The sequence below is a fragment of the Lepidochelys kempii genome, chromosome 14 (assembly GCF_965140285.1).
Source record: "Lepidochelys kempii isolate rLepKem1 chromosome 14, rLepKem1.hap1, whole genome shotgun sequence".
NCBI lineage: Eukaryota > Metazoa > Chordata > Testudines > Cheloniidae > Lepidochelys > Lepidochelys kempii.
Window position 1 is genome coordinate 2,072,443 of NC_136393.1, and position 13,596 is coordinate 2,086,038.

The 13,596-nt window shown below is 60.1% G+C and overlaps 2 protein-coding genes across 8 annotated transcripts; one reads left to right on the top strand and one right to left on the bottom strand.

Moving 5' to 3' along the window:
* Nucleotides 1-37: 37 nt before the first annotated feature.
* On the bottom strand, nucleotides 38-13,590 carry SGSH (N-sulfoglucosamine sulfohydrolase). 2 transcript variants are annotated; one of them, XM_073311302.2, is made up of 8 exons: nucleotides 13,446-13,590; nucleotides 12,030-12,190; nucleotides 11,551-11,656; nucleotides 10,538-10,688; nucleotides 9,929-10,085; nucleotides 9,542-9,623; nucleotides 9,148-9,351; nucleotides 38-931 (listed from the first exon to the last, which is right to left on the bottom strand). In XM_073311302.2, the coding sequence occupies exons 1-8, from the start codon at nucleotides 13,531-13,533 to the stop codon at nucleotides 738-740; spliced, it is 1,143 nt and encodes a 380-aa protein (XP_073167403.2). In that variant the 5' UTR covers nucleotides 13,534-13,590; the 3' UTR covers nucleotides 38-737. The 2 variants fall into 2 exon arrangements, with proteins under 2 accessions (XP_073167403.2, XP_073167401.2); XM_073311300.2 differs by lacking the exon at nucleotides 38-931 and adding an exon at nucleotides 7,290-8,319 and having other exon boundaries at nucleotides 13,446-13,589.
* Nucleotides 644-7,036, top strand: CARD14 (caspase recruitment domain family member 14). 6 transcript variants are annotated; one of them, XM_073311303.2, is made up of 6 exons: nucleotides 644-988; nucleotides 1,110-1,229; nucleotides 1,650-2,569; nucleotides 3,450-3,565; nucleotides 5,345-5,458; nucleotides 6,123-7,036. In XM_073311303.2, exons 3-6 carry the CDS (start codon nucleotides 2,498-2,500, stop codon nucleotides 6,448-6,450), a joined length of 630 nt encoding a protein of 209 aa, XP_073167404.1. In that variant the 5' UTR covers nucleotides 644-988; nucleotides 1,110-1,229; nucleotides 1,650-2,497; the 3' UTR covers nucleotides 6,451-7,036. The 6 variants fall into 5 exon arrangements, 5 of the variants coding, with proteins under 5 accessions (XP_073167404.1, XP_073167406.1, XP_073167405.1 ...); XM_073311305.2 differs by having other exon boundaries at nucleotides 3,453-3,565; XM_073311304.2 differs by having other exon boundaries at nucleotides 644-1,229.
* Nucleotides 13,591-13,596: the final 6 nt, after the last annotated feature.

A 13,596-nucleotide genomic window follows, 5' to 3' on the forward strand; every position in this document is an offset into this window, starting at 1 on the left:
GAAATTAATACAAAATTAAATGAAGCAAAAAAGCAGGTGGGCGTGGGCTTTCACTCCCCCTCCAGGATTGTCCTAGAGCCTCCAGGAATGAAAGAACAACCTTTAATTAAAGATTATGTCATGTGATGAAACCTCCAGCAATACATCCAACCAAAACTGGCAAACCTCCCCCAGACCAGTGCCAAGGGCCCTTCAAACAGTCGGGAGAGGTGGGATCCCTCCGCTATGTTTTGCTCATTTAATCTGAAGTCACCTAGTAACAGAAGTGCTGACAAACCACAAGGAGTCTTGTTGAAATTTCTGGCGCAGAGTTGAGCGTTGCTTTTCCTCCCCGCATCAGCACGTTATAAACCCGTCCCATGTCCAAGAGAGAAGACAGCAGTCGAGAACAAAGGGTGGGGCATGCTCTCTAAAGTGAAGGCGGGTAGGGCTGCGGTCCAGAGTGAATGATCTCGTCTCTGTTACAGAGCTACGGTAGAATCCTGGGTTCTAAAGCAAGCGATGTGCCACATTCTAGCACACGGTCCCACGTTCCAAAGTCATGGTCGGGGGAGGGCTCTGTTCTAGAGCAAAAGAGACCCACCTCGTCCTTTCAGCGGTTAACGTGGTCTTCTCAGCTCGGTGTAAACACTGAAGTCGGGGTTCTAGAACTTGGCCAACAGTTGTGTTCCCCAAAATGCAACATTCTGGGCACAAAAAAAGGCAGCCTTTCCCACTCTAGAAGCTGGGTTCTAGAGTCAACGCCGGGCGTAGTGTAACGGGCATGATGCAGCTGAGTGTAATGCTAGGGACCTGTGCTCTCTTTGTCCTCCAGCAGCTGTATCTGATGAAGCAGGAGCTGCAGTGAGCCAGGGTGGAGTCCTACTGTGAGAGGGAGAGATCCCTGCGCATGCCCGGCAACCTGCAGCCACAGGCGGATGAGCTGCTGCAGCTGAGGGAGGAAAACGAGAAACTCCGGTCACTGGTGGAGCTGGAGACTTTCAGCCTGGTAGAGTCGCCCCCTTCCCAGCTCCCTCCTGTGGGCAGTCCGGGAGCCACGGGGTGCATGGTGGGAACAGGGTTCCTGACCCTGGGGGAGCCCTGCTAACCAGTTGGTGTTGCTTGGCCAGGTGCAGAAGGATATCCTGGAGCAGAACCTGGATGAGGCTCTGAAGGGCAAACAGGAGCTCCTCAATCGTATCCACTCGCTGAGGGAGCGGGCAGTGATCGCTGAGAATCAGCACAAGCAGGTCAGAGCTGCCAGGCCAGAGGGACTGAGTTACTTATTGGTAACAGGTGCTGGGGGGGGGGAATCATCCCTAAAAAGGGGAGTGGATCAAAGACAAACCCGAGGTTTATGGAGCAAGGCATGTTCTCACAACCTCCTTCCCCACACCATGGGGTGTCGTCTTCTGGCTGGCCTTCCTAGTCTAATGCCTGGCCCCACTAAGCACATGGGTGAAAGCCCTGCCTCGCCACACAACATGGAAATCTGGCCAAGGGGGCCAACAAGCTGGCCTATGCAGGAGGAATTCTTTGGGGACTGCAAGTAACCTTGGGAGACCAGATCCAGATCCGTCTCCTTGAGTGTGGGACAACTGTTCTTGGGGGCTTTCACCTGGCTCCCTCCTGATCCTGCTGCCCGCCTGCCTCTCTGTGTGTCCCTTCAGTACTGGGAGGAGAAGGAGCACATCCTGATTGAGTGCCACAAGATGAAGGTGGATTGTGAGATCTACAAGGAGAAAATGAGTGCCTTGCGGGTGCAAGTGGCCGAGCTGCAGAAGGAGCAAGATCAGGTATCCGGGGTCCGCACTCGCCTGACTGGTAGGTGTGTGGAGGCCTTTCTCTGTATGGGAGTGGCAGATTGCATGTATATCCCCTGCTCAGGGGGTGTCTCCCGCTGGGCCTGCTCCACAAAGGATGCAGTTCTGTTACAGCCCCCAGTACAGAACTGGGCTCTTTACCTCAAGCTGTAGCGGCTAGTGCTGTCAGCTCTGCAGGTCCCTGGTTCAGACCCTGGTGCTGAACAAGCTACCCACACGTGCACAGACTGATTTTGGGGGCGTTCTTTGGCCGGTGTCATGTAGGGGATCAGACCACATGGTCCCAGTGGTCTCTGCTGACCTTGGGATGGATCAATCTACAGTGAATGGAGATTCTTCAGCTCGCTCGGCTGGTGGCTGTTTGGAGCCCAGTGGCCATGAGGCCCTTCCCTCGTGCTGGCTAGCCTGGGTGCCCGTTGTTTGTAGTCAGGGCCTCCTTACGCTTCCCCCATTTCTCTGTGAGGCCGTGCAGCCCTGAACCAGTCTCTCGCGCTCTCTGCCCCGACTACACTGTCAGTGTCTGCCCCTCCACACCCGGCTGTGCCTCGCCCAGGGATCGCCAGCACTCTGCTCCAAACCTGCCGTCTCTGACGTGTTTGTCCCCCCAGGCTTACGGCGCGAGGCACACGGCCCAGCTGGAGATCTCCCAGAGCCTGCTGGAGAAGGATTCCCTCCGCAGGAAACTCTTTGAGCTGATGGACCAGATCTGTGAGCTGAGGAAGCAGGCCAGCCAGCAGCAGGCGGAGCTGGCCAGCAGGGTGCACGGGGTGAGAGACTGGGGCCCTGGCACAGCTCCTGGGGAGCTCTTTGTGCTGTGAAATCCACCTGGTGCCAGTTGGTCCTGTGCCCAGCCCAGAGGCCAAATTAAGGCTTTTTGGCCACCAGCCAAGACCCCCCCAAGAGACATGAATCTGACAGCAAAGGGCACAAGCTGGGATCCCCGTGTCAGCCCGTCTGGTAACACCTGTCCCACACCCTCTTCCCATGTGGGAGTGCAGCCCTCATGGGCAGTGGGTAAAAACCACGGGCTTGGGGAGGCTAGCTCCTGGCCTGGCCCACCCCCTCCACCTGAGGCCCCACCCCCTCCCACCCCACTTCCGCCCCAAGCCCAGAGCGCCCCCCAGCCGCCAGTCTCCCCAGCCATGGGTTGCCCAAGTGCCCCGAGCACCTGCCAGGTGGCGCGAAGCCCCCCCCCCAGCCCCGGAGCCCTGGGCCGGCGGGTAGGCAGTGTGTGGCCCTCACCCACCCAGCCCCAGAGCAATGGCGGGATAGGTGGGCGTCTTGCAGTCCCCTCCAACCCCAGAGCACCGAGCAGGCGGGTGGTACATGGCCTCCCAGCCCCAGAGCACCCGGTGGCAGCCTCCCCCTCAGCCCGGGAGCACTCGGTGGCGTGGCCCCAGCACAGGGGCCCCCCGCAGCGCGAGGCAGCCCCGTCCCAGATGCCCTATCCCCAGCCGGCTTCCCTTCCCAAAAGAGGAGCAGCCTGCCTGGGCCAGGGCCCGCTAGTAGCAGGAGGGGGCCTTGGGGCTGAGCATGGGCAGGGCCACATGGGGCTGTTTGGGGAGGCACAGCCTTCCCTAGCCTGTTATACCCACTGCCTGTGGCCGCCCTATCTGACACCATTCTCTGTGCTGTTTGCTTGCTCAGCAGATGGAGGGGGAAGGTCTCGCTAGCCTGCAGCCAGGGGAGGAGACAGCGGCTGGTGCGCATGCATGCCATCTGCCCCAGGGACGAACAGCCAGTGCAGCCTCAGTGTGTCCAAGGTGCGGGACCCTTCTTGCCGCCCCCAGCCCCTTGTCTTCCCGCGCAGCCCTGAGGAGGCTCCTTCGCCCCTGGCAGTTCCCCTCATGGCATGATGACAGCCAGAGGGCAGGGCCCACAAAGCCCTACTGCTGAGGGGAGGGCAGGACCTGCCTTGTTCTGGCCACAGCTCCGTGGGCATGAGCCTGGCACGTGGGGGCACAGGCGTAGGAATGAGCAGAGAGGTTAGCAATGGCCATTCACGCTGCCTGGCTCCTTCCCTTGCAGCTGTGCTCAGATTTCGGCTTGAGGACGAGCCACAAGCTGCCAGAGAGCTTCTGGTCGTGCAGCCCTCTCCCACCCTGTAAGCTCTCCCTGCAAAAGAGAGCCACGCAGGAGTGCCTAGAGAGCTCCCTCTCCAGGAGGTACGGACACAGTGGGGCTTCCCCATCTCTTCCAGCCTCTGCAGCATGGCACCATTGTATGGTACATGCTGCAGCCCTGGTTTGCATTGTTCCTAGCAGCACATAGCTTGCTGGGTGGGGCGTGGGGCAGAGGGTTGCTCATGCTGCAGGGCCTTCTGCTTTGCATTGCTCCCATGTGCCAGGCTGGATGTTCCTTTAACCACTAGCCAGGGCTGTTTGAAACCCATCCTGCTTTGGCTGCATGGCTCCCCCATCTCTCCAGCTGTGCACCTGGCAGCAGGATGCTGTGGGAGGGACACGTTCTTCTCTTCTGTACAAGCTGAGCTGCCTCGTCCCCTCTCTCCTGTCCCCTGCAGCAGCTCCCAGGAGTTCCTGGAGGTGGATTTCAGTCTCATTGCAGGGTAGAAGGCAGAGTCGTCCGACTTGGAGTATGAGATGGTGGAGAAGGACAGTGGGTGTTTCCTTTCCCTACTGGCAACAAGCAGCTCAGAGCAGACTCTGTTGTCTGCTTGCACGACCCAGGGGCGTGACCCAAGCATCTTGTTTCCATGGGGAGCTGAGGGTCTCGTGACTTCGCCCTGTCTGTCAGCTCTATCCCTTCCCCCAGCTGATGCGCTAATTGGCCCACCATGACCCAAAGTCTGGGAACCTCTGCTGCAGAGCAGGCCCTCCCCGCCAGGTGCCATCACCACAAGGGTCCAGCAGCTGGAGGCAGGTGGTTCTGGGGGCTGTAGCTGTGCCCGGTGCAGCAGCTTGGGCGAGAGCTGATCTCTGGGCTCACCAGCCAAATGTGTGTGGTGCAGCAATGGACCCTGCCTCCTGCCCAGGCTGCCAGCCGCAGAGGGGTCTACGGAGGGAAGGGGCCTGTTTCAGGGTTTTCTTCATCCTCCTTTGCTTGTCCCTTTGCCTCCACTGGTTCAAACTGTCCTTCATTTCAGAGGGCAAAGCCTGGCTGCTTGACTTTGACCAATCTGCCTCTGAGAGGTACGTCACACGGCCCACGGGTTTCTGTTCCCCATTAGGGAGAGCACTCTGCCCTGTGAGAGCCTGGAATAAAGTAGAGTGAGGGCCTTATCCCTGGGATCTTGGTGAGAACTCCTAGGCGTCCAGCTCCGAAGACGCAGCTGTCCCTGGGCAGAGCTCCTGTTTGTTTTCTCCCATTCACTCGCTACGTGCTGCGCTCCCATCCACCAGCTCTGGTGTAGAGATCCAGGAGTGCTGCTCTCCCTCTGTTCAGCAGAGGGTCTGCAGCTGCCTTTGATCTAGTTCAAAGAGGACTGGATCCAGGGCTCCGACAAACTGGCCAGTGCCTGTCCCCACTACATGGTGAGCCCGCCTGGTGTCAGCCCCTCTTGTTCTCGCCCTGGTTCCCTCTAGGGCACGCAAAGCCTGCTGGACGTGGGGTTGGAGGCGTGAAAGCCCTGCACGCTGCGGGGATGAATCCCATCCTCCTCCTCGTCGCCATCAGCGAGAAGAACGCCAAGAAGCTAAGTATGTACCAGCACTCTGGGCGGAGATGGGTCCCCGGGGCCCCCAAGGGCAAACGGCTCCTGCTTCCTGGAGGCTGCTGGAGCTCTGGGGAACGAGGACCTGGGCCTACTCTCCCCTGGGTGCCTTGTGCGACTGCTGCAGCAGTTGAATCTCTGCGTGTACCCAGTGGAGGGGATGTGAATGAGTCACAGGGTCGCCCCCCCCCCCCGGGGTTGGCTGCACTAGTGATTTATGTAAAGGCATTCTAATAGCACCCAGCAGCCTGGCAGGGGTGAGCCCTTCCCCATTGCATTGCTGAGGGTATGTCTGTGCCCACCCCGGGGCCTAGAATCAACCCTGTGACCCCTACAGCCCCATTTCTCGGGGGGACCCCAGGCACTTCCCCAGGTCAGGCATCATCCAAGCTGAGCGCGGGAGGTAAAATGCTCAAGCTCAGGTGGTTCGTCAGTGCCCGAGCTGGGACTAGAACCCAGGAGTCCGGGCTCCCAGCTGCCCACTCCTGTCAAGGGTATTGTGCAGTCACTAAGCCATGCTTCCCAGCAGGAGGCAGGCCTTGACCCCAGGAGTCCTGACTCCAGCCCCTGCTCTAGCCGCTGGACAAACCACAAAATCCTGGCTCTAAAGTCACTGAGCGTTTTTCAAACACTGCCTCTTCGCTCGCTAGCCAGCTTTCTGCTGGTCGCAGGGCTCGGGGCGTCTCCCGCCAGCCCCGTGTCAGGAAGGCACTTTGCCTCGGAGCGCCAGAGGAGCAGCTTCTGGACGGCGTGCGGAGGGAGGAGGCCCCGCTGGAGGAAGTGCCCTGCCTGTACGGCACCATCGCCTCTGCCACCAGGCGCGACCTGCATGCGCTGGTCAGCGCCGTGCGAGCAGCCGTCGCCGACGAGCAGAAGAAGATTGTGTGGATAGAACAAATCTTCACGGATCTCCCTGGACACAGGGTGGGGCGGAGGGGAACAGTCACCCTGGCAATTCTGCAAATGTCACCTATTTAAACCAAGAGTTTTTGCTTTGGGGAGGGGGAGGTTTGAAAGACCCTCTTACCTAAAGGGCTAATAGACTTTGCAGCGCTGGGTGAGCCTCCTGCCTGCCCAGCTGGCCTCTGCCCCGTTGGCAGAGAAACACAGTAACTCTAGTTAGAGAGAGAGAGAGGGGCTGGTTTTAATGCCACCCCTCTGTCATTGTGTGAAAGGGCAGCTAGGGGTGAGCCGGGGCTGCCTTTGAACAGTGTCTCTGGTGCCAGGGCGGGTCCCCGGGGTGGGCAGGGCACCTCTGCCTGGGCCACCTCCACCTGTTCTCCTAGCCTGGCACTAGCTGCTCGGAAGTGCAGTCGCCAGCCTGCCTGCGCAGGGAGGGAGCAGCAACTCTTGTAGGCCTTACCATGTGCCCTGCCACGCAGGCTCCTCCCTGCCCGGAGCTGCCCCCACTGGTCTGCCCTGCTGTACTGGGTACCCCAGCTCCCTCTGGATCTCTCCGAGCCCTGTGGATAGCCGGTATCCAGGCCTGAACAGGGTGTGCTTGTTCCAGGGACTGTAAATTCTGTACATTTTGCTAAATTAAATCTTCTTGTTACTGACAGTCAGTGTGTGTTCAGACCCCTCCTGGCCCTCCCTGATGTGGGGACACCAAATCCAATGTACCAGCCCTATGGAGAGTGGGCTCTCTCAGCTCCTCCCCGGCTAGTTGGAGACTGCCTGGCAAGTGGGACAAAAGCCCCAATGTGGGGAGCTCCCAACAGCACGAGTCCCCACCTCTGGCTGCAGGAGGTGCTGTTGGAGCCACCGCAGGAAGAGCTGCAGCGAGAAGTGCCTTCAGCAGGAGATCGGCACAGAGCTTAGCTTGTGCGTAAGCCGAGGGCGTTCTCCCGGCGACTTTATTGAGACCATGTATTTGACAGCTTTCTGGTTGGCTGCAGTCCAGCGCTGCCTGTTGCCAGGTGCAAAGACTCCGCACTGGAGGAGGAAAATGTCCGTTTGAGCTTCAGGGGCAGATGCTGTTTTGACACACACAGCACACGCCAGTTCTGTGAATGGGGGGGTGGGACCAGCCCATCTCTGGTTGCTGCCCCGCCCCGTGCTAGATGGAGGGCGAAGGGAGCTCTGGAGTGGCTGTGGGGTCGCGCTGCGGACCCTGGAGCCGGGGGGCTGCATGTTTAGGCACTTGATGTCTCATCTGGCAGACGAGCTAGCTGTTCCCTGGGGGTTCTGGGGCTGCATCAGGCTCTGGGGAGGAGCCGAGGGCCAAGCAGGACCTGGGGCTGGGCTGGCGTAAGGAATGCAGACTCCAGCAAGGTGAGGTGGTGACTCACAGTTCATTGTAAAGTGGCTGGCACTGGGGGCTCAGTTTTTCTTCTAAGACGCCATCTGGGGCACACACCCAAGGGTCGTTAGTGTCCCACTGCCACTTCAACAGATCGGCTTTGAGCAGCTCCAAGACCCCGGCGTACCGGGAGTCGGAGGCCAGATTCCGGCTCTCGGTGGGATCGCTGCTCCGGTCAAACAGCTCCCAGCGCTCCCTGTAATAGTACCGGTGTAGGGTCTTGGTCCAGTGGGTTGGCTGCCTGGCTCTGGTCCGGTTGAGCAGATCCTGGAAGGTTGCCGAGAGATAGAAGTCCTGGTCGATAGGGAAAGGCATCCGGAAGTTGAGGTTATGGATCAGGCGGAACTGCTGGTGCTGGATAGCCCGCATGGGGTAGTACATGGTGACCTCGTGGTGGCTCTGGCTGCTGAAGGCCGTGACCCAGGGCGGCTCTGATAGCAGGGCTGGCAGGAGCGATTTCCCAGTGAGCTGGACTGTCTTGGTGCCAAAGATGCTGTAGCTGGGATAGGGGATGGCGAACCAGTCCAAGATGGTGGGCGTGAGATCTGGAGAGGGGAAAAGCGGGCGACGTCCACAACTGGCAAGTGGAGTGGGGCAGAACAACCACTGAAAGGAGACTCAGTCCCCGAGACCAGAGGGGGCAGAACCCAGTGGGAGGATGGAGGCCGAGGATGGAGGGAATTGCAGCTGGGGCCTGCGGGAGTGAGGGGGGCTCCCTGCCATTCTGGTGGAGCCACCAGGGAGAGTCAGTCACCGGCATGAGCCGCTGGAGGACAGGGCTCCTGGGCCTCTCTCACTGCCCCTTTTGTCTCTTTCCACTCCCACCGTCACTCTTTTGCTCGGCTCCTCTTGTGGGGGAACAGCCTCCTGCTTCCTGCCCCAACGCCCTTTTCTCCTTCACACCCACTTCCTCCAGGCATCCCTCCTGCACTGATCCGCCCACCTTGCTGCAGCCCTGAGCCATTGTCCCCTGTTGGCTTGTGAGCCCTCTGGAGCTGGGGCCGGCCCTGTACATCCATGGGGTCACCCACCTATCCCACAGTCCCCTCTCCCTGGGGGCGGGGCACCTTCATGCTCTCAAACTCCGCCCTCCTCTTTCCGGCACCAGACTCGTTCCTGTGGACTGGGGATTACACGGCTCTCTCTCTTTGGGAAAGACAAGCAAATCCATCCAGCGGGGAGAGAGTCGTCTTTTGGGCTGAGGAGCCAGGGCTTCACCCCCAGCCATGCCCGTGGTGTGAGCATAGGCGGGGGGATGACAACCCATGATTTGGCATCGCTCTACTCAGCACTCTATGGGGGGGCCCCCAACCCAACTCCCCTAATGACCCCTGCCTCGGCCTAAGCCCCAGAGGGAAAGTGACCGCTCTTACCCAACAGGCTGGCATAAGCCTGGCTGACCTGCCCCCAGCGCTCAGTGTGTTCGGGGGAGGAGACCAGCATGGGCTCCGCAGTGCCTGACCAGTACAGGTTGGTCCTGCCGCTGGGGAAGGGGATGCCGTTGTCGGAGGTGTAAATCACCAGCGTGGAGTTGTGCAAGCCGGTGCTGCGCAGCTCCTCCAGGACCAGCCCGATCCCTGCGTGCAGAGAGAAGAGCAGAGCTGTGCGGCTGCTGGGGGGCACCTGAACGTTCACCCAGCAGGAGGGCTGCCTCCATCCCAGCCCCCCACCCCAGCTGAGGATGGATTTTCTCCCCGCACCCAGCAAGACCCTGCGCTGGGGGCTCAGGCCCCCACGTCCTGCTGCCTGACCCCAGCTGGTACTTGCCTTGGTCCATGCGCCCGATTGTTGTGTACTGGGCGGCCAGGTCAGCGCGAGCGGCTGGAGTGTCTGGAACGAAGTACGGGAGCTGCGGGGGGAGGAAAAGCAGCAACTGCTCAACGCTGGAGGCTCCAAGAGCCGTGGGGGTGGGAGACAGGAGGCGCCAGAGCTGAACTGAGGACAGAGCCCCTGCCAGTGACTGTGGCTCCATCTCTGTGCTCAGGGCTGCTCCCCTCCTAACCCCACTCACCCCCCGGAACTCCTTGCAGGGTGGAAGGGCCAGGGTCACCCCGAGACACCCCACAGCTTTGCCTGCAGGAGCCTTCTTCCCCGCTCTGCTGCCCAGCTCTGGCCTGGAGCGTGGGGAGCTGGTTCCCAACAGATCTGTCCTACCTGCACGTGCTCTGGGCTGTACGACTGGGGCTTCCAGTCGGGGATCCAGCCCATGCCGCTCTCGCCATTGCCAAACTTCTCACAGAAGGCCCCGTACTGGGGCTGGGAGTGGCCGCAGCGATGGGGATCATGGAAGGCGATGTACAGGAAGAACGGCCTGGAAATCCCGAGAGAAGAGCTTGTGACTGCAGCGCTCGGGAGAGGCTGACAGCCCGGGCTGAGCAGGAAAGGGTTGCTCAAGCATGGCCTGATGCCTCCCACAGACCCCAATCCTAACCCTAGCCCTGGCCCACCATCCTGACCTGCCACTACCTCACGGCAAACAATGGGCTCCAACCAAAGCCTGGGGCTACCTGCACAGAGAAACGTCAGCTCATTTCACTTGAGATGAATTGGGACTTGAAGACAAGCCTTCAGAGCTGCAAAGCTGGTTCCCATAGAGCCTCTGAGGGTCCCCCAGGTGAGCTGATAACCCGATGGAAGGTGCTGATGGCTACATCTCCCTGTAACTCAGGCACGGGGATACTCTGTGCATCAGGATGAGGGTGCTAGGAGGCAAGGTTGCTCAGTCCCAGAGAGAATCCTGTGGCGGGGTGTGCAGGGCCTCACCTCTTATCCTGGCTCTGCAGGAATTTCCGGACAAGCAGTTTGATCCGGGTGATGTTTCTGCCCACCTGCAGCACAGAGCCGTTCTCCTCAGTGTATGCGAAATCAAAGGGATACACTGTCTCTGGCCCAACATGCTTCTTCCCAATTATCCCTGCAGAAGAAAGAGCCCCAGCAGGTCAGGAGCAAGCATGTGAGCAGGCAGTTAGAACAGAGGATGCTGCTTCGGTCTTTCAATGCTCCCCCGGGGCATGGTTAGGAACTGCCCTGCTCTGATGCTTGGGGCAGCAGGGAAACACTGGCTTGCACAACCAAACCTGGCCTATAGATGCCTGATACAGAAGTGAAAGTGACTAGTCTGGGCAGAAATGCAGAGTCAGTGCCCCAACTGGGGGGTGGGAGCAGGGTCCTTAAAAATTGACGAATAAAAAAAAAGAGAAACTTTTAAATTAAAATTGGATTTTTAAAATTTAAATTAAATCCAGGTTTGATTTAAAAAACAGACCTATTTAAAATTAAATTGATATTGACAATCTATGTTAAGGCCTAAACTTATTGTCTATTAAAATAATGTAAATTAAATTTAAAAAGTAATATTTAGCAATTCATGTTTGCATCCTTCTGGTTAGCAAAACGAAGCACCAAACGTAGCACAAAGGCTGCACAGTTAGCTGCAAATTGACGTTTGAATGGTTACCGACCAATGAAAATCAACCTTTCTTTAGGAAAATGAGAGGAGGACAAAGGCAAAGCAAGGTTAAAATTGTGATTTAAATCGAGGTTTCCTGCTTGCTGATTTAAATCATGACTAAATCAGTGATGTCAATCCCTTTGATTTAAATAGCATGTGTGCGTGTCTCTTAACGAAACCTGTGTCGTGGGGCAGTATCTTGGCACACGGTTAACTGCCCAGCTCTCACAAGAGAGGGGTTCAGTGAGATCAGCGTGGGAAGGGAAGGGGAATGGCTTTACACACGCTTCCCCTCCCCTCTCTTCCCAGCACCCTGGCTGTTTACCTGTCCGGATATGTGCCTGGCTGAGCAGCAGGGGAAGACTCTGCACCTTGTCAAAAGAGTTGAAATGGTGCACGTCCTGGTGCAGCCCATACATCCCATTTTGGTGCTGCAAAACAGAGACCAACAATGAGACAAATTGGCCAGAAACGCACGTCCCTGCACCGGCCGCCCTGCAGAGCCAGACCACATCCGTCTTCAGGTGCCACGGGCAGAGCGCATGCTACCATGGAGGCACCAGACATGGGGACTGGGCAATAGGCCATCAAGGGAAAGTGGGGGAAGACCCATCGCTTAAGCCATGGACAAAGCCCCAGAGCAGGGAGTATAGGGAACGATCCTTGATGGGCCTAGAGAAGGACCAGCTGAGCTAAGCTGCTGGATGCCTTACAAATGCGGATGGCCAGTGGCCTCTCCTGAGCGCTAGGAGGGGCCCAGCAAGTGCCTGAGGCAGCAGAGCCAGCGGCTCGGGAAGGCCCTACCTGGGGTAAGCCGGTCAGGATGCTGGCCCTGCTGGGGGAGCAGCTGCTGACGGAGGTGAAGGCGTTCCGGAAGATGAGGCTGCGCCTGGCCAAGGCGTCCAGGTTGGGGGTGTTGATGGCGGAGTTATTGTACACGCCGCTCTCAAAGCCGCCATCGTCCGCTGTAGCCCAGGGAGAAGCAGGACAGGCTGTGAGCTCAGGGACCATGTGGGGAGGCCCAACTGTAGGGGCTCTGTAACTGGCACTAGAAGAGGGGGGGTATTTGTCCCCGCGGCTGGTCCACAGGAGAGGTTAATGAGTCTGCTACAGGTGCCAGCGGGGAGACTGTCCTCTAGCTCACGGGGCTGATGCTCATGCGTCTGTTCTGGGAGCCTGAGTTCAAATCCTGCCATGGGCCCTGCAGCGTCCAGTTGTAGGGAACCAGGCGCAGAGCCCCTCACTGCACTCGGCTCCCGCTGCTCAGGCAGTTCCTGTCCCAGGGGCTGCAGCCAGCGGGGACCCTGCAGTTAGTCAGAGCAGTGACTCCGGAATCCCCTCCTTGCAGCTGCTCCCATGGGTGTGAGTCACCGCTAATGATTTCATGGCCACTAGGAGCTTCTCTAGGGGGCTCCCCATGGTCTGGCTGCCTGTGTCCAGGTGCCAGGGGAGTCTGGTCTAGGGGCTGGTTGCTGTTCTCAGGGTCTGGGTGCCAGGTGCCCGTGCCCAGTCCAGGAGCCATCCCTAGGGCCTGGACGCCAGTGGGCCCGGCCTGGTGGTGGCCCTGCTCCCAAAGGGGCCAGGGTGTCCGGTCTGGGGGCTGACCCGTTCCCCAGGGGCCGGGGTGTCCGGTCCGGGGGCTGGCCCCGCTCCCCAGGGGCCGGGGTGTCCGGTCATGGGGCTGACCCGTTCCCCAGGGGCCGGGGTGTCCGGTCATGGGGCTGACCCGTTCCCCAGGGGCCGGGGTGTCCGGTCATGGGGCTGACCCGTTCCCCAGGGGCCGGGGTGTCCGGTCATGGGGCTGACCCGTTCCCCAGGGGCCGGGGTGTCCGGTCATGGGGCTGACCCGTTCCCCAGGGGCCGGGGTGTCCGGTCATGGGGCTGACCCGTTCCCCAGGGGCCGGGGTGTCCGGTCATGGGGCTGACCCGTTCCCCAGGGGCCGGGGTGTCCGGTCATGGGGCTGACCCGTTCCCCAGGGGCCGGGGTGTCCGGTCATGGGGCTGGCCCCGCTCCCCAGGGGCCAGGGGGTCCGGTCCGGGGGCTGGCCCCGCTCCCCAGGGGCCGGCCCCGCTCCCCAGGGGCCGGGGTGTCCGGTCATGGGGCTGACCCGTTCCCCAGGGGCCAGGGTGTCTGGTCATGGGGCTGACCCGTTCCCCAGGGGCCAGGGTGCCCGGTCCGGGGGCTGGCCCCGCTCCCCGCGCCCCCCGGGCCGCACTCACCCACGATGAGCAGCACGTGGCGGCCCCGGCCCCGGCCCCGCGCCAGGGCGAGCAGCAGCAGCAGCAGCAGCGCCCAGCGCAGGCCCATGGCGACCTGCAGCCCGGGCCCCTCCCGCCGGCCCGGCCGCCAGCCGGGGAGACCGCCCCACGC